The sequence below is a fragment of the Cetorhinus maximus genome, chromosome 14 (genome assembly GCF_964194155.1).
Source record: "Cetorhinus maximus chromosome 14, sCetMax3.hap1.1, whole genome shotgun sequence".
In the NCBI taxonomy this organism is placed as follows: domain Eukaryota; kingdom Metazoa; phylum Chordata; class Chondrichthyes; order Lamniformes; family Cetorhinidae; genus Cetorhinus; species Cetorhinus maximus.
Genome location: NC_135892.1, coordinates 24294196 through 24314077, shown reverse-complemented (window position 1 = coordinate 24314077; position 19882 = coordinate 24294196). Strand labels below are relative to the sequence as shown.

Sequence of the window (19882 nt, the reverse complement as noted above, 5' to 3'; positions counted from 1 at the left end):
AAGAAATTATCTTGTCATTATCACATTGCTTTTTGTGGGAGCTTGCTGTGTACAAACTGGGGGCATATTTCCTACATTACAACAATGGCCACACTTCAAATGTGCTTCATTGGCTCTAAAGTGCTTTGAACCTCAAGAGGAGGTGAAAGGTGCTGTATAAATGCAATTCATCTTCTTAAAGTGCACTGCTGGCATTTTACCATCATTTAATAAAACCGTCTACATTCATTAAATTTTATTCAAATATTGTGCTGTAAAGTGGTTAAACAAGCAACCAAGACAGAACAGCCTTGACAAAGGAATTGAGAATAACAAGGAATGTGAGAGCAGAAGGCAGAAATGGTGAATGAGAGTATGTGCAACTGTGAGAATGAGTGTGTGCAAGAAATAGGGTGAGCAAGACCATACGTGAGAGTGCAAGTGCAGAAAGCCTGAAACCCAGCGCGTGCAAGGCAGCACATGAAGGCAAATGGTGAGTGCGACTACACATGGAGAAAGAAACAGAGTACACATGCGCAAAGTAAAGCGTACACATGAACATGAGAGAAGATGAGCAAGCATGAAAAGAGACAATGAACAGGTGCACTAGATGCAGAGTCAGAACACGAGAACACGAGAACACAACTGCACTTGTTTTTTTCTGCATGTGCAAGTGGACACAAAAGTGCACACACAGGAGCAACTTTGAGAGAATGTATGTTTATGAGAGGAAATGAGGAGAGGATAGAGTTGTCCTGATCCCCACAGTCTAGGCTGAAATGTGAACGATATTCATTCAGGCAAGATACAGAAGAGCTAATATATGTTCTTGTGGAATTATATTAATAACTAAGGGTCATCAGGGGAGCAACAGGGAGACAATTTTAAAAGAAGAAATGATTCAAAGAACTCAATTTACCTACTTCACAATAAACATGAATTTAAATATTTTTAATTTTCTGTTGTCTTCAATCAATCTCAAGTGGCTTTTACAAGCCTTGATTTTAGTGCTAATATAACACTAGGCAACAGCATCACCCATTTAATTTTTTAGATTTCACCTCTGTATGCTTCATAGAATTGTAGGACGGTTCAACCAAAGATGAAGAGCAAAAAGGGAGAGTGAAATTCTAGCAACCCTTAGAGTTAGCACATTCTATATATACCACACTGCATATTCAAGTATAATGGGTATTGTAGCATGCGTGAAATTATGCGAAATATTAAATTTACAAGTCATCATTAGGCACAAGTCAGAAGTGTTTTTTTTTACATTACTCCCCCTCCATTTTTAATTCATGCTTTTCCCAATGTCTCTCATTCAGCTTTTGTTAACCTTCTATCTCAGGTTCTACTTACTTTGGAATTTGAGCAACACACTTTCCTCTCAATTTAGATTACAATTTTGATGTACTATCCTGATGGGCAATTTCTCAGTCATCACATCACATCAAATGTAGATTTAGGTGAAGTATATTAAAAGAACCAAATAATTTATTACACTAGTACCGATGATACAGTATTTATTATCTGGTTTTGTTTTCTAACCCACTCACCAAATATCTGCTACAAAACTGCAACTGACTGCATGGCCATTAATTTGAGTTTCTGCCATTTTAGAACTGCCATAAATCGTACAATAAGATTGTGACCTTAAATATTTGGTGTACAGAATCTTGCCAACTCACCTTGGGAGGAAGAGGCGGTGGAATCCTGGGTTTCATCGTCGAGCTGTAAATTCAAAATAAAACAATAAGTTAAGAAAGCGATACTAAGCCTTATATACACATTATATCACACATCTTAAACCCCAAATAGCTACCACCATCTGAGGACTTTTGTACATGAAAATATGCCTCCAAATTTCCTGTGCTAAATGCAACTCCTGATAGAACTAGATGGTGAAATCCCATTCCAATGAATAAGCAACTAACTGCAGTCACACCAGATGAAGCACACTTGCACGTGCTAAATTCTGCTCTGTACTTGCTTATTTCACATATGAAATACTTGCTTCTCTACTATACTTGTCAAATCTACAAAACATCAGTCTTCAGTGGATATCTGTCCTTTCTTTGCAGTACAAAAACAATCATAAAACTGAAATTTTAATCAAGCCAAGTTTTTCTCAGCACACATCTAAAAATAATTGCCAATTTTATACCAAAAAAAATAATTTCCATAGTGATTTTCCTCACTTGTGCATGTGTCAGCCAGTAACAAAATGCATTTTGTGGATACCTGGTTTTGAAAAAAGTGCTTCCATTTCTTTCTTATATTTCTTCCTGACAGCAGACACGTTAAGTTAGCTGCTCAGTGATTCTAGGCTCGAGGCATATTTTTAAATTTATTATTGGCAAGTCAAACAAATTGCATTTTCTTGGTCCTTCCTGAGAAGGATATAGGATGAAGCATTCCTTCTTATAACATGCACTTGTCCTGGCAAAAACATCAGACACCATTCAAGTAAGCTCCACTGCTACACAGAAAACAGTCTCATTCCTTGCTGCATTCCAAATAGAGGCTGCTTATTAGTTGCTAATCCAGATTAAGTCACATAAAAGCAGATTTCAATTGTTTTAGATCACTTGGAACATACAGCAGCTCAAGGGAAGGTCGGCATTCACAACGTTGAACCTAAATTCAACTTGGATCACTACAGCCGAAGGGCTGTTATGGATTGGATTAAATTTTCCTCAAAGTTCACTCAAAATGCAATGTTCAATTCAGTTTCCTTCTCAGTTCACTCCAAATATAAGACAGCAATGAGCAGAACCGCTATCTGGTCTTCCCTACTGCCTATCATAAACCAAAAACCTTTGAAACTATGATACATTTGTATCAGGCTAAGCAATTTTACTTTCAAGTTTATTCATCATATTATTGCAACCAGAATGGTTTACCTAATAGAAAACAGTTACTTAACGCTGGCATTTCAGATTATTAGTGACATGCAAGACGATTTGCATCAGTGACCAATATTGCCTTCTTAAAAAATCAACAGCTTTTAATGTCCAGGCATTACATGGTGGGTTCTGCACCCTCACATCCAAAATTATCGACAGAAATTCCCTAACCTATTAAGGCCTTGTAAATGATGCAATGATGATACTGGCAAGCTGAGACACTGTCATGTTTTTGGCTCACTTGCTTTCATCTATATAGCACATGCATTCTAAAAGTTTTGAAAACTGAACTTGGAGCTGCATTTTATATATGAAAGTCTGCCAAGTTAATTCCACTTTCAAGATTGTGTAAAGGTAACAGTAACTATATATAGCAATACAGCAAAAGTAAATCAAAGTAATTTTGTGTGTTTTGAATGGCATTACAGTAAATGTATCACACAGCCTAAAGAAAAGAAAAAGGTAGCCAAGCAGGATGTCAATGAGTCGTAAAAGGTTGCTTTGGTTTAGCTAGGTTGAATGTAGATTGCTGAAGAAAGATTTAGAATGTCATGCAGAATTTAATGGAGATTATTCTGACTTAGACTCTTAATAGTACTCAAAGTAAAACCAAATTCAGCTAAACTTGAAAAAGAAAAGACTTACTGTTCAGATTCATCATCATCACCATCATCATCATCTAAATGTGCCACGTGTCCCCTAAGGAGATGAACAAGGTACTTATGGCTCAGTGGATTTCAGTGGAGTAAATTCAGCTAAAGTAAAAGAACTCCGGCATGCACTACCTTTAGGGCTTGTTCTGTATGGAGCTCATCAATGTATTCTATATTTTTATTCATCTAAAGGTAGCTGTAGTCTAAGAAAATTAGACTTGCACAAAATCTATATGACAAGCACTCAAGCAAATGGTTACCTTTAGGTCACTACATTTTTCTTAAAAAGCTAAGGGAGAATTTTTATTTTACAAAAGGCAACAAGAGAAAAATTACCGCTGATGCAGTTCCTCTTCTACTGATTTTAGAAGACTCCTTGGAATTTTAAAACAGGAAACAAGGGCTTATTTTAACTTCACACAGTAAGTAGCATAAAATTATGCAGTTTTTGAATACATATAAACCAAATTTAAGAGGAAAAACAGCACAATGACGACCTTCTAAACAGCAATAGAAAGCTTTTTATACATAAAATATCACTAAAAAGATCTACGTGCAAAAATTCAAGTGAACATCTTAAGATAGTGTTGTATCAAAAATCGCTGTGTGTTTTTCAGTAACACATAAAGCACAATGCTGTTATGGTTCAGCAGAGTCACGTAAATATTCATCTTTGCTGCACAGTTACTGTAATTGATTTACCTAGCTGATCACGAAAATACATTATGTCTGCGCAGACTAGATTTTGATCCTCGACAGTACTGACTGACTCAATAAATTTTCTATACAGCATGTTTTAAAACAAGCTGAACACATCCTATGACAGTTGATTTTCACTCAATTTATCTTAAAAAAAAATCACTGCATAAAAATATTGAGTAAATATGTAGCACTACACTCCCTACTCAGTTATTATAGCAAAGGAAATAAGAAAAAGAATTTTCTTTTTTCAACAAGAAGCCACAAATTTAAAAGGTTGACTTTTAAGATCAATTTAATATTAAAAAAAGAACCCATGTGACAAAGTATTACCTACGGATGAAATAATTTAGAAGTGTGTGATTTTGGATAGGAGATAAAAATGTGCCTTTTTGAAGACTAGGCAAACGAAGGAACTTTTCCATTTTTAGAATGTTATGTATTCTCCATTTTGGGGAAATCAAGTGCTGATCGCCCACATAAAAATATCACAGCACGCAATTAAGTGGCATCACATGTGATTTCCAATTCCTGGATCATATAATGCCCCAGGCTTGGGCCAGTTCAATTCGATCTGAAGTAAAATATCCACCCAAAAATAATTATATCCCTGCATACCCTGCAGAGACAGTGTGGAGGTGACATATCAAAGATGAAGGATCCTCCCTTCTTCATTGTGCATCCTTGACACTCTACAGGAACATATCACGATACTCAACTTTCAGAGTGAGGAGTTGACTTACTGTTACAACCAATTCGTGAATAGGATTAGTGCGCACCATCAACTGGAATTTCAAATGCCAAGTAGGCAACAATGTAACAAGCAGAATGATCCACAACTTGCTCCTTGCACAGTGGCAGCAGTATAGGATGCACTCAAGCGCAATCTACCGCTTAGTTACTGGTTTGCCTTAAATGCTTATATCAAAGGAAATAAATAATTGTGGAGATTTTCTGAACTATTCCACGCAAGGCACATTGTTATACATAGTGGAAATCAATTTTAACTTTAGCAGTTGTATTTGCTGAGAATACAACAATGGAATAGTTCCTTTATTCAAAAAGAGAGGCAAGTGATCTCGAGTTTAAAATTCCAAATGAGCCCTAAAGACCACTCTGTCAAAATGCCTAATCAAGGTTTATCATTAGCAGCCAGGCCTTTCAGTTTTCTTAACCCTGGCATGCCAGAGATCCCGTTTTCCATGTATGAACTTTAAGCTCACACAACTGAGATTTGAACAGAGTATACTAATGCGAAGAACTAAATTAATGTCCAATAAGGGACCAGCTTGTTTTAAATAGGACAATCCATTAGCAGTACAAATACAAGTGGGCCAGAATGAAATCGCCCATGAACTCAACAGAATTCGATTTCAAGCCAGTATTGAATAAATGCTGGAGATTTGCAAAATGTTTCATGGAATCACAAAATAAACCAGGTGACGAGGAATCTATTTTAGCTCATCCATCCAGAAAGACCCACAGCCCCCCACTAAGATATTACAGCATAAAATTGTTTCAAAAATGATTCCAGCTTTTAGTTTTCTCTACTCTACCCACAAGTCCATTCCATGTTTTAATAACTGTGAAGAACTTCTTTCTGACATCAGTCCTAGATTTAGTTCCCACTTGTTTGAAGTGTCCTACTTGGATGGTTTAGCCTGAAGTAATTTTCTGAATCTACCATTTCTACACCCTTAAGATCACCTCTCAGTCACCCCCTTTCAATTTTGAAAAAAGTCAAAATTTCCCCTTGTAAGTGAAGCTAGAGTCATCCTACAAGCTCTTTGCTGAACTGCCTCCAGTGCCTGAATGTCTCTTTGGGTCTTGGCGACTAGAAGGAGAAACCTAAAGTGATGGTTTGGCCAACACAATATATGGTTTTGAGCAGGGCTTCCCTTGACCTGCATTTTATTGTTTTAGTTATACAGTTCTGCATTCCATTTTCTTAACTTGCCGCTCCACAGAAGTTAGATACATTATGCACAGAGTCTAAGAGACTGTGGCAGGAAAATTCAATTTGGCACATTAGCTGGCACAGGAATCATAATATGCATTTATCATGCGCCCAGTTCAGTTGAGACAAGTGGCACGCAAACATTATGCAGCCTGGTCAACATGATTGTTTCACGCTGGCCTGCACACTACATGCTGCAAACTGCCTGCGTGTTCAGCAGAGGACCCCAGTAAGTGCATAACTAGCAAAACATACAGCAAAAGCCTGCACTTTTTAAGGCAGCCTGCTCCTCTTAAACAAGAGGTGCATTCAGGCTATAGTCTTGAAGTCTTTGATGGAAGGAAGATGACTGCTAATGAACCAACAGGTCAAAGAGGGCTCCCGGGTTTCTGATCCTGTGCTGGAGGCCTTAGTCCAAGAAGTCAAAAGAAGGAAAGAGGCCATGCTTCCAAAGAAGCCCTCAAGATATACCCAGTGAAGAAAATGGGAGCAAGTGGCCAGGGAGGTGACCTGAAGACCTGGCCGCAGTGCAGAAAAAAGTTCATCACCGCACAAACTGGATCAAAGTCAGTGAATACACCTTCAAATGTCATCTCCGACCCACCACACTACCAACTTCTCACACTGCTCAATGCACCACAGTCTTATCACTCACCCATAAGTAATTTGGACTCATGTCTAACATTCAAATGCCAACATCATCCTCACCTCTCAACTTGCAAATACTTTCAGTTGTTTGGCTTTGGCAGCTACGTCACCCAAACACATTACAACATGCTCACTGAAATTCTTCCCTCTCTCTTGCAGGACAAGGTTAGACAAAACCGCAAGGAGCAGCAGAGAACTGGTGGGGGACAGAATGCCTGCATTTCCTGATCAGACGAGACGTTGCTTCACATCATGGGGCTGGCAATAACCGAGACCATTGCATGCAGCGTCAGAGAACATCCAGGATAATATTACGTTCCTGCAATATGCATCTTCTCAAATCCCACTACAATGTCAACTTAAAGATGCAGAGTACAGCATGCAACTCCAGATTCATAGCATTGTGGCTGATTCAACTGCCCTCAAATAGCCAAACAAGCCATTCAGTTGCATTGAAGGCAGCAGCCCACCCCCACTGTTAAATTAAATTTAATTCAATTAAAGATGGGCAATAAACGCTGGCCTTGTCAGTGCTACCGCATAGAGTCTCAGAATCACAGCATTGTTACAGCACAGGAGGCTGCCATTAGGCCCATCATGAATCCAGTAAATGAATTTTAAAGAATGGTGTGCTCCAGATCTCTTCTCTTCCCTAACCCTCTCCACTGCATTTTTGCTTTCAGATGCCCAAGATTTGACAGCTGCCCAGCAATGCAGCTTCATCTTGAAGGGCACAGGCACTAGCAGATCCCTGATGAAACAACACCGTTACTTGCAGCCACCAGGTCAGGTACAGGCACTGGATACACATTAGAGGGTAGTAAAAATTCATGATCAGCACGTGGTGAGTTACCAGATACTGTGGGCTTTAGCCAGGCTAAAGGGAAAGGGATAGTACCTGTGCCAGTTCACCAGAGGGCAAGGTCACAGACAAGTTCTGCTGCAGGGGACTCAGAAGGGACAACGTACAGGAGAATGCTGTGGGCATGCACTCAGAGATATTTGGTGCATGACAGGCCTGCCACAGAACTGCTATCATCAAACAGCATGGAGGACTCCAGATCTAACTTTGCGCAGGGCTTTGTGTAAAGCTTGGAAGTGGTGGTCAAATCCATAACATAGCTTGTGGACCTAGCAATGATGCAGTCTGATGGCCAATCCTTCAGCGTCCAATGTAGAACAGGTAGAAGACACCCAATGTCCGAGTACAGCAGTGGAAACTCGGATCAAGATCATGAGATCCATGCTTGTGGCCTTGTAAGTTCAGACTACTGCCATTATGGCTACAGATACCAGTGTTCGAAGGGGATTAAAGGCCCTCATTGCAGTCCAGCATTCTGTGTTTCAACAGAGTACGAGGACTGCTGAGGTGCCAAACCAGGGGAGTGGCAGTGGCACCATGAAGCATGAAACTGTTGCCCCCTCTCAGGATGACAGCATGTGTGTTCCACCACTTTCACTCCAACATTGTCCTTAATATCGCCTTTCAGCCAGCCAGCCCAGTCTGCTATCCATCATGCCCTGGTTGTGCAGTGACTCACAACTGTTGCCAGGATAGGGGGCAGTGATATTGCTCTGTGCATTGTCATACACCAACTGCATGCTTGTGAATTGGTAGCTTTTGTTCTCTCAATTAACATGTTGGGCCCACCTATCCATGTGTGTGCGGTTAATAGCACCACACACCATTGGAAATTCTGCTAGCCCAGCAAAGCCACTTGCTCTCTCCTCCTGCTTCTCTCTGACAAACTCTGGACATGTTGCAGCAATGCAGACCAAAATGTGGGCAACGTCACCTGCTCCCTCCTGGAACAATCCGCTGGCATAGAAATCAAGGGAAACGGTATCCTTGCCCTGCTGTGCGGCTGTAGGTCTTGTTGGAAGAGGTATCACAGTTCTGTAACCAACTTCTTGGTGAAAAATAGGCCCCTCATACACTACTCCTGGTTGAGGTGGAGGTAGGAAAAGTGCTCTCTGAATTCCTCTAGGTAAGGCTTTCTATAGGGAGCCCGCCTCCTCCACCTTTCTCTGCAGCCTGTGCTCTATGCTCCTGTTGTGTTGCAGCCCAAAAGGGGCTGCAATCATTGTCCCAATTACTGAAAGTAAGTTTTCTCCAGACAGGCCTTCTGACTTTGAGCTCCTTGTCAAAGCCCAGCACCACTCTCCCTTGTGAATCCATAAACTTTTCCAAACTCCCCTAATATCACTCAACACAGTACTTCCACTCACTCAGAAGCAGTAAAAGAAAGTCAAAAGTACCCCACTTGCAAGTCCCCTGGCGATTCCTTTAAATAGAACTAGTGGGGAGCCTCCCACATGGCTGAATGTCCATACAGTTGCAAGGGTGTTAACAGGATCTGCAAGGTCGAAAATGGCAATTCATGCACCAAATTGGTGTCACAATCTTCTGGTGCATGCACAGCACAGACAGGCTAGCATCCTTGCAACCACGGCCCACTGTGTGCGCCATACCAAAAGTGGCTGGAAAAGGTCTAACCGACATTTTTAGAGTTTCCAGGCTTCTTTTGTGCTGGCCCCAGTAGAGCTAAGAAACTGAATTTTGCAACCCACGTCTGAACCTCAACCTCAACTGTTATAACACTGCCCTTTCTTCTTTCTACTTGCAGTATTTTACATTTGTCAAAAAGTAAATTGTTCCAGCCATTTACATTATGCAGTTCCTGAGCTGTCTTCTGAGATTCAATTTCCCTTCCCATTAGGCATCATCTAATATTTCCACCATATCCAAAATCCAAGTAATTGAATCAAACAGCAGGAATAGTAAGAGTTCTGACAAATAAATGGGGCAACCAAGCCCCCCCACCTCCTAACATTACCCCTTAACTAACAACTCCCGCTTTTTATCTCCAGCAAATTTATTATCCATATTATTTTCTCTCCTGCCACTTCAAGCTTAATGAGTAACTTTTCTAACAAATACTTTTAGGAAGCCTGGGTACATCATTTCATTGTAGGGTACTCCAAAATATATTTAACATGTTACTTCATCAAAAAGTCAAGGCGACAAAGTCAGGAAAATGTGTTCCTTTTCTGAATCAATGCTAGCTGTTGTTACAAAATTGTCATTTTGCTCATCCTCAAGTTTCCCCTTTTATTTGGACTGAAGGTTCTAAAGTTGCTTGTGACTGTTTGCTATTCTCTCTGAAATAGGACAGCATATTAGTCTGTCTCCAAACTACAGGTACGAGTGTTTATGGGCGCCCTTATAAGTGTGAACGCTTCGCGTATCCTTCATTACTCCTGAAGTAAACAAAGATTCTTGTTTGCTGAGTCTTTTTAACCAATTAAGCAGTGTATTGATACTAAGACTCAGAGTGAAACAGTTTCACTTTGCACCCTTGTTACTGTTAGAGTTTGAATGTAACCCGAATCTGAAGTCCTGAACTAAACTGATATCAGAGTAAAGCAGATGAACACTCGATTAACTTTGCTCCATAATCAAGTCAAGCTACTTTGCACTAATGCAAAACTCAAGTGTAAATTAACTCTGAATTTCCATCTTTTATTGAGTTGTTACTCCAATTTGTGAAGGGCTTGTTCGCTTCATGATAACTCTCTTACTGATATAATACTTAAAAGAATTTCATTGTTCTATTTTCTGCCCTTGCTCATCACCACACTATCCAGGAACCATAATTTGTATTGGCCAATAGAGAGTTAACTTTCACTTATTCTGCTCATATCTTATCTTTTGATCTACCTGTTGGATCAGAAAAGCCTGAGGATTCACAGTCCAAAGAAAAAGTCATAGTTTCTGTTACTGAGCAAATACATGTCCAGAGAGGTAAACAGATCTCCCTGGCATACTTTGAACGTTCCCCAGGTGAATTTTCCAATCATGAAGGTCACAACATGTGTTGTTACAATGCCTAGTCTATCCTGACTAAACACTGAACAGAAACAGTATTATGCCAACAGGAACTTACCAGCAGGACCATTTTAACAAAGGGTTGACAGAAGTCTCACCTTTCCCCTTTTGTTTTTAGACATGACAAAACACATATTCCAGTTTTCCCTATACAATAGACTAGAAGTGTTCTTGAGCTTGCTTTTATGTCCCAGCTCCAACAAATTGTTGCGCAAAGTAAATAGCGTGATTGTCCATTTTTCCCGCTGCCTTGTTATCATCTTAGCAGGCTCGTGCCTCCTAACACAAGTTTCATGAGAAGTAGTGGTTTGACCTGGTGAGACCCAGTAGTGGTTTGTCTTGGTGAGACCAAGAACTGAGGTCCAGAGCCAAGATCCAGTCCATTCTCCATGATTGGCAAACAAAATCTCTGCAGGACCACCACTGCTGTTCTGAGTCATGAGATATTCATGAGGGAGATCATTTAGTTCATCTTGGCTCATCCAACTGAGATATATAAACATAGAAAAATGTGACTACTTATAACTGATTATGAATCTCAACTTTGTATATGTTGAGCACCTGCCACTGCTTGGATTTGCAGAATTCAGGTATTGGGTTCCAATGGCTGCATTTATATAGCGCATTTCATGACCTCGAGTGGTCCCAATGCTCTTTACAGCAATTAAGTACTTTTGAAGCATAGTGACAGTTGTAATGGTGCAATCGTGGCAACAACTTTGCATACAGCAAGGTACCACAAACAGCAAGGCAATGATGATCAGATGATCTGTTTTAGTCATGTTGCTTGAGAGGTAAGTATCGGCTAGGACATCAAAGAAAGCTCTCCTGCTCTCCTTCAACATAGTGTCATGGGATCTTTTACATGCACCTAAGAGGACAAACAGTGCCTCAATTTAACAACTCATCTAAAAGATGTCATCTCAGACAGTACAGCACTGGAAGTGTCAGCCTAGATTGTGCTCAAGTCTCTGACGAGGAATCGAAGCCACAACTTCTGACTCAGGTGAGAGGGTTACCAACAGTTGATGGGAAAAGAGACAAATATTGAAGTGCTAATACAGATGGAGGTGCTGCTAGGGCAACTAAGCTACTCCCAACTCCCCTACCCTTTCCACAGAGCTCTACCAATTTTTTCCTCTTAAGACACTTATCCAGTTCTCTTTTGAAAGCCACAATTCAATCTTCCTTCACCAACCTTTCATAGAAATCATAAGAAATTTACAACACAGGAGGCCATTCGGCTCATCATGTCCATGCTGATCGACGAAGGTCTACTCAAGCTAGTCCCACCTTCCTACACCAGGTCCGGTCCAGCCTTGGCAGCATCCTTGTAAATTTCCTCTGCATCCTCTCCAGTGCAATCATATCTTTCCTATAAAGTGGCGACCAGAACTAAACGCAGTGCTCAAGCTGTGGTATACAAATAGTGTTATACAGAGTTGGCATAACCTCTCTGCTCTTATGTGCCTCGGCTAATAAAGGAAAGCATGCCATATGCCTTCTTAACCACCCTATAAACCTGTCCTGCTAACTTTTAAGGATCTGTGGGCATAGGTTCCAAGGTCCTTCTGTTCCTCCACACTGCTCAGTATCCTCCCATATATTGTGTATTCCCTTGCTTTGTTCCACCTTCCAAAATGCATTAGCTAACACATGGATTAAATTCAATATTCAAATTCAATTCTATGGATTAAATTCAATATTACACTTTTCTGCTCAACTAACGATACTATCTATATATTCTTGTAGTCTATAACTTTCCTCCTCACAGCCAACCACATGGCGAATTTTTGCATCATTTGCAAACTTTTTTTTATCATGCCCCCAACATTTGAGTCAAATTCATTAACATGAACTGCAAAAAACAAAGGGCTGAGTACTGAACCCTGTGGAACCCTACTGCCTTGCAGTCGCCAAAAACACCCATCAACTATTACCCAATTTTGGATCCAATTTGCCACTTTGCCTGGAATTACAAGGGCTTTTACTTTTTTGACCAGTCTGCCATGTGGGTCTCAGACTCAAGATATTTACAGCACAGAAGGTGGCCATTCGGCCCATCGTGTCCATGCCAGTCAACAAAGATCTGACTACAACAATCCCATTTTCCAGCGCTTGGCCCACAGCCCTGTAAGTGAATATCTAAATACTTATTAAGTGTTATGAGAGCTTCTGACTCAACCACCCTTTCAGACAGAGTTCCAGACTCCCAACACCCTCTGAATGAAAAAAATTCTCAACTCCCCTCTTAGCCTTCTACCTCTTACTTTAAATCTATGCCGCTGGTTATTGACCTCTCTACTAGTAGAAAAAGTGCCTTCCTATCCACCCTATCTATGCCCCTCATAATCTTATACACCTATATCAGGTCCCCTCTTAACCTTTGCTGCTCCAAGGAAAACAACTCCAGCCTATCCAATCTTTCCTTATAGCTCAGGTCCTCCAACCCAGGCAGCATCTTAGTAAATCTCCTCTGCACCCTCTCCAGTGCAATCATATCCTTCCAATAATGTGGTGACTAGAACTGCACACAGTACTCCACTTGTGGCCTAACCAGCATTTTACACAGTTCCAGCATAACCTCCCTGCTCTTGTATTCTATGCCTCGGCTAATAAAGGCAAGTGTCCCATTTGCCTTCTTAACCACCTTATCGACCTGCCCTGCTACCTTCAGGGATCTGTGGATATGCACAACAAGGTCCCTCTGATCTTCAGTGCTTTTCCCGGCTTTGTCTTTACGGGAACATATTTGCCCTGTACTCTCGCTATTTCCTCCTTGAATGTCTCCCACTGCTCTAACGCAGTTTTATGTGCAAGTAGCTGCTCCCAGTCCACTTGGGCCAAACCGTTTTTCATCTTAGTAAAATTAGCCTTTCCCCAGTTTAGAACTTTTATTCCCGGCCCAACCTTATCCTTTTCTATAACTATCCTAAATCTAACTGAGTTATGCTCACTTTCTCCAAAATGCTTCCCTACTGCTACACCTTCCACCTGTCCGGGCTCATTTCTGAATATTAGGTCCAGAACTGCCCCCTCCCTTGTTGGCTTTCTACATACTGGCTAAAAACATTCTCCTGGATGCAACTTAATAATTTTGTTCCCTCCCTACCTTGCACACTAAAACTTCTAAAACAGCTAATATTTGGGTGGTTAAAATCCCCTACTATTACTGCCTTATTATTCTTACACTTCTCTGAAATTTGATTACATGTTTGATCCTCTATCTCTCCCTGGTTGTTTGGGGGCCTATAGTACACACCCAACAGTGTGTTTGCCCCTTTTGTGTTTTTTACTTCTACCCATATAGCCTCATTTGATGATCTTTCCAAGATATCGTCCCTCCTCACTGCTATAATTGATTCCTTGATCAATATTGCGAGCCCCCCCTCCTCTTCTATCCCCCTCTTTATCTTGTCTGAACATCCTATAACCAGGAACGTTGAGCTGCCAAACCTGCCTTTCTTTTAGCCAAATCTCGGTTATAGCCATGATATCGTACTCCCACCTGCCTATCTGCGCCCTCAACTCACCTTACTCCTCAGGCTCCTTGCATTAAAATATATTCCATTTAGCCTTTCTAAACTCACTTCTTTCTTATCTAGCCTATGCTTCCTGTGTTCCAGACTCACTAGCGTCTTAACTTCTAATTCCATATCAGCTTCTCTCCCCTCTGAACTACCATCCCCCTGCCAATTTAAATTATATTCGCCCCAACAGCATTAGCAAACTTCCCGATGATGTTGGTTCTGTCCCTGTTCAGATGTAAACAACCCTCGCCGGAGAGCAGCTGGACCACCCACAGTGCCATGACCTTGGCTCTGGTTGGCCTCCACAGAGGAACCATCACTCTCGCCATTTTCCAAGGCCAAAAAACAGTTTGAGAATGAGATGCACTCGGGGGATTTCCTCACTTCCTGCCTGGTCCCCCTCTTGTCTGGTGGTCACCCATTCCCTCTCTGCTCGCACTTCCTTAAGCTGCAGGGTGAACACATCCTGAAATGTGCTATCCACAAACCTCTCAGCCTCATGAATGCACTGTAGTGCCCCCAGCTGCCACTCAAGCTCCAAAACCCGGAGCTTGAGTTGCTCCAGTCGGAGGCACTTCCTGCATACATGGTCATCCAAACCGCCAGGAGAATCTAGGATTTCCCACATAGCGCAAGATGTGCAAATCATAGGACTGAGCTCCCCAGACATAACTTAACCAAATAGAATATGGACCATTGCTTTTATTTTACCCTTACACCTACTTGAGTATAGACTAGATGCTAGATCCTCTAGATAGACTAGATCCTCTAGGTGCTGCTGACTGCCTGTCCCAGGGTCCTCCTCTGGCACTCTCCTCTAGGTGCTGCTGACTGCCTGTCCCAGGGTCCTCCTCACGCACTCCCCTCTAGGTGCTGCTGTCTGTCCGTCCCAGGGTCCTCCTCTCACACTCTCCTCTAGATGCTCTATCTGCGTGTCCCAGGGTCCTCCTCTTGCACTCTCGTCTAAAGCCTTGCTAAAATCTGTGTAGACCACGTACACCACACTGCTCTCATCAAACCCACTTGTCACCTCCTCAAAAATTCAATCAAGTTGATCAGACATGACTTCCATTAACAAATTCAAGCTGATTTTTCCTGTTTTTAATCTATATCTTTCTAAATAAAGCTTTCTACTGTCCCTCAGAATTGTTTTCAATAATTTTCTCACAACCAAAGTAAAGCTTGTCTTGCATTGGAGTGCTGTTTTGGGCTGCAGTAGAGTGCTTAAATTGGAGTTTGGTGACTGAGGGGGTTCGGTGACTGAGGGGGTTCGGTGAGGAGGGAGGAGATGCTCCTTTCCTTTTCTACCTATCTTCAGAAAGAAGAGCAGCGGCCTTGGTAAGTAATATGTGGTGAGTAAATTAGAAAAGTGTAATATTTTTAAACAAGTATCTGTACTTGGATTTAACTGAGAAGTGTCAGGAATAAGATAAATTTAGGACCAATATAATAAAGATATAAATAATCCAAAGCAGAGTAAAGTTAACGTAAGGGGAGTGAAGTTAAGACATAGCAGGGCAGCTTAGTCTAGTGGAATGCGTGTCCTGTAATATGTGCAAAGTCATGGACGCTAATGGTGTCCTAGATGACCATGTGCAGGAAGTACTGCCAGTTGCAGAAACTTGAGCTCCAGGTTTCAGAGCTCAAGCAGCTGTTGGGGTCACTGTGGTGCATCAGCAAGGCTGACAGCTACGTTCAGAGAGGTGGTCACACCACAGCTTAAGGGCCTGGAGACAGAGAGGGAATGGGTGACCACCAGGCAGCCAAGAAAAGTAGGCAGGTAGTGCAGGAGTCACCTGGGGTCTCACTCACCAATTGGTTTTCCATTTTGGAAGCTGGTGAAGGTACTGGTTCTTCAGAGGAGTGCAGTCAGAGCCAAGTTTGTGGCACCATGAGCAGCTCAGCTGTACAGGAGGGGAGGAAGAAGAAAGGAAGAGCAATAGTGATTGGGAATTTATTAGTTAGGGAAACAGACAGGCGTTTCTGTGGCCATAGACATGACTTCAGGATGGTATGTTGCCTCCCTGGTGCCAAGATCAAGGATGTCACAGAGTGGCTGCAGGACATTCTCCTGGAGAAGGGTGAATAGCCAGAGGTCATGGCTCACATTGGTACCAATGACTTAGGTAGGAAGGGGTTGTGGTCCTGAAATAAGAATTTAGGGAGCTAGGTAGAAAATTAGCAAGCAGGACCTCAAACGTAGTAATCTCTGGATTACTCCCAGTGCCAGATGCAAGTGAGTACAGAAATAGGAGGATAAGACAAATAAATGCGTGGCTGGAAAGATGGTGCAGGAGGGAGGGCTTTAGATTCCTGAAACACTGGAACTGGCTCTGGGGAAGATGGCACCTGTACAAGCTGGGCAGGTTGCACCTGATAAGAGCCAGGACTAAGTTCCTTGCAGGGCTTCTTGCTAGTACTGTTGGAAGGGCATTAAACTAAGTCGGCAGGAGTGTGAGAACCAAGAGAAAATATGCGAGTGGGATACCAGGGTGCACAAAATACTGGGAGGGACAGATAGCACTATGAAAGGAACACTTCGTTTTATTTCTGTTGGACTTTTGTAAAGAACGTATCCTTCTATTTTCTGTTGGACTGTGGATTAAAATTACAATGGTTGCAGTTTAAAGTACATGTCCACTGGAACAGGATGAGATATATAGACAATGCTGTAGTCCTGGAACAGAGTATGCCACGAAAGAAGGATGGTGCCAGAAAGGAGTCCTAGTCCAAAGAAGCTGCCTGACAACAGCATTTTAATTGGCTCCTGACCAGGTGACCAAGGCTTTGTGTGAGAGCAGGGGTGTAGAAAGTTCCTGGCCTGCAAAGAGAAAACATCTAAGATCTCTTTTCCTCATATCTCTACAACCTACTCTCTCTGTGAGGAAACCCCTGTAAAAAGGAAAAGGGGAAAACCACTGTTAAGAAACATTGAAAAGCAAGTTCTCAACCAGTGAACTAAATACTGAAGGTGCTGAAGGTCACCTCGTGTCATCAACAAGAACTAAAAGGAATTTGGAAGACATCGATCAAAATCAACCCATTTATTCCAGATTGGTGCTATTGAACTGTTTTATCCATATTTTGTTTTCTGTGTCTTATGTGTGTGTAATGGGATTTAAGAAGGGAATAAAGTTTAAGTTATAGTATTTGAAGTTAGTTCATATTTCTTTCTTTTGCCACTAGTTAAAGACAATTTGTTCAATAAACAGTTATTTATTTATTAAATTTATAAACCTGGTGCTCGCAGTCTGTTAACCTGAATTAAATAGTCTGATGGCTTGGTTAAACTTTTCACATTTGTCGTGGCTTGGGAAACAGTGGGGCTTGATATTAAAGCGCACTATCCTCAGTGAGTCGTGACAACTAGTAGAGAGAATAGTAAGTTAACAGGTGGAGTCGGGGTGAGGGAGAAAGTAACAGAATCTAAATCAGGGTTGCAATGAATGTATGTGAATGCACAGAATATAATAAATAAGATTGGGTGTTACAGGCACAGATTGCCATGTGGAAATATGATGTTGTGGCGATAACAGAGACCTGGCTCAAGGACTGGGTGTTAAATATTCATGCGTGCAAGGTGCTAAGAAAAGATAGGAAAGGGAAAGGGGTGGTGGTATTGGTTAAGGAGAGCTTTACGGTGCTGGAGAAAGAGGATATCCCAGAGGGTTCAAGGACAGAATCAATTTGGCTAGAGCTAAGGAATAAAAAGGGTGCAATTACATTGCTTGGTGTAGTCTATAGACCACCAACTACTGAGAAGGACAGAGGAACAAATCTGCAGGGAAATTACAAAGAGATGCAAGCATTATAGAATCATTGTAACGGGTGACTTTAGTTGCTCGAATTTAGACTGGGACAGAGATAGTGTAAAGGGCCGAGAGGTTATGTTCAGGAGAATTTTCCATGTGTCCAATCCAACAAGAAAGGATGTACTGTTGGACCTGGTTCTTGGAAATGGGGTGGGCCAAGTAGATCAAGTGTCAGTGGGGGAACATTTAGGAGACAGTGATCACTGTATCATAAGGTTTAGGATGATGATAGAAAAGGATGATAGACAATCCACAGTAAGAATAATTAACTGGACGAGAACAGATTTCGATGGGGCAAGAATGAAGCTGGGCCAAATAGACTGGCGGAAAAAACTGCAGCTGAACAATGAGCTACCTTCAAAAATGAATTGGTTCAGGCACAGTCAAGGTATATTCCATCGAAAGGGAAAGGTAGGGCAAACAAATCCAGAGCTCCCTGGCTCAAAAAGGAGATAGAAATTAAGATTTTAAAAAAGTGTGCTTATGACAGGTGTCAGGTAGAAAATACAATTAAGAACCAAGCGGAATACAGAAGCTTCAGAGGGGAGTTGAGAAAGCAAATAAGAGAAGCAAAGGGGGGTTATTAGAAAAGACTGGCAGCCAACGTAACGGGGAACCTCAAAGTCTTCTACAGGCATATAAATAGTAAAAGGGTGGTAAAAGGAGTAGGACCAATTAGGGACCTAAAAGGTAATTTTCACATGGATGAAGGGGCCATGGCCGAGGTATTAAACAAATACTCTGCATCCATCTCTACCAAGGAGGTAGATGCTACCCAGGCCATGGTGACAGATGAGGAAACTCTGGCACTAGAAGGGTTCAAGATTGATAAGGTGGAAGTGTTGAATAGACTGTTGGTACTTAAAGTTGACAAGGCACTGGGACTGGATGAGATACATCCAATGATATTGAAAGTGAGAGTAGAAATTGCAGGGGCACTGGCCATAATTTTTCAGTTTTCTCTACACTCAGGGGAGGTGCCAGAGGACTGGAGAATTGCAAACATTATGCCCTTGTTCCAAAAAACGTTGTAAGGATAAGCCTAGCAATTACAAACCAGTCAGTTTAACTTCAGTGGTGGGCAAGATTCTAGAAACAATTATTCGGAATAGAATTAGTCACATGGAAAAATATGGGTTGATAAGGAAGACCCAGCATGGATTTCTAAAGGGGAAATCATGTTTTACTAACTTGGAGTTTTTTTGAAGAGGTAACAGAAAAGGTCGATGAGGATAATGCTGTTATGTGGTGTACATGGACTTTCAAAAGGCATTTGATACAGTGCCACACAACAGACTTGTGAGAAAAGTTATTGCTCATGAAATAAAAGGGTCAGTAGCAAAGTGGATACAAAATTGACTGAAAAATAAGTGGGAAGTAATGGTCAATGGATATTTTTCGGGCTGGAAGAAGGCTTGTAGTGGAGTGCCCCAGGAGTTGGTATTGGGACCCTTGCTTTTCCCGATATATTTTGATGATCTAGATCTTGGTGTGCAGGACACAATTTCAAACTTTGCGGATGATACGAAGCTTGGAAGCATTGTAAACTGTGAGGAGGCCAGTATAGAACATCAAAAGGACATAGACAAGTTGGTGGAGAGGGCAGATAGGTGGCAGATGAAGCTCAATGCGGAGAAGTGTGAAGTAATACATTTTGGTAAGAAGAACATGGAGAAACAATATAAAATAAGGGTTACAATTCTTAACGGGCTGCAGGAGCAAAGGGACCTGGGTGTATATGTGCATAGATCATTGAAAGTGGCAGGACAGGTGGAGCGATCAATTAACAAAGCATATAGTATCCTGGGC

The 19882-nt window shown here is 41.5% G+C and overlaps 1 protein-coding gene across 11 annotated transcripts in view; it reads right to left on the bottom strand.

Annotated features, from left to right (window-relative positions):
- map4k3a (mitogen-activated protein kinase kinase kinase kinase 3a) overlaps window positions 1-19882 on the bottom strand; it is a 279053-nt gene that overhangs the window by 66355 nt on the left and 192816 nt on the right. For 7 of the 11 annotated variants that reach the window (XM_078556672.1, XM_078556674.1, XM_078556678.1 and 4 more), the window contains 3 exons: window positions 3875-3913; window positions 3531-3584; window positions 1668-1710 (listed from right to left, as the gene is read on the bottom strand). In XM_078556672.1, coding sequence (XP_078412798.1) covers window positions 1668-1710; window positions 3531-3584; window positions 3875-3913 — 136 coding nt within the window. The remainder of the gene's footprint in view (window positions 1-1667; window positions 1711-3530; window positions 3585-3874; window positions 3914-19882) is intronic. The other 4 variants (XM_078556676.1, XM_078556681.1, XM_078556677.1 and 1 more) reach the window with 1 other exon arrangement.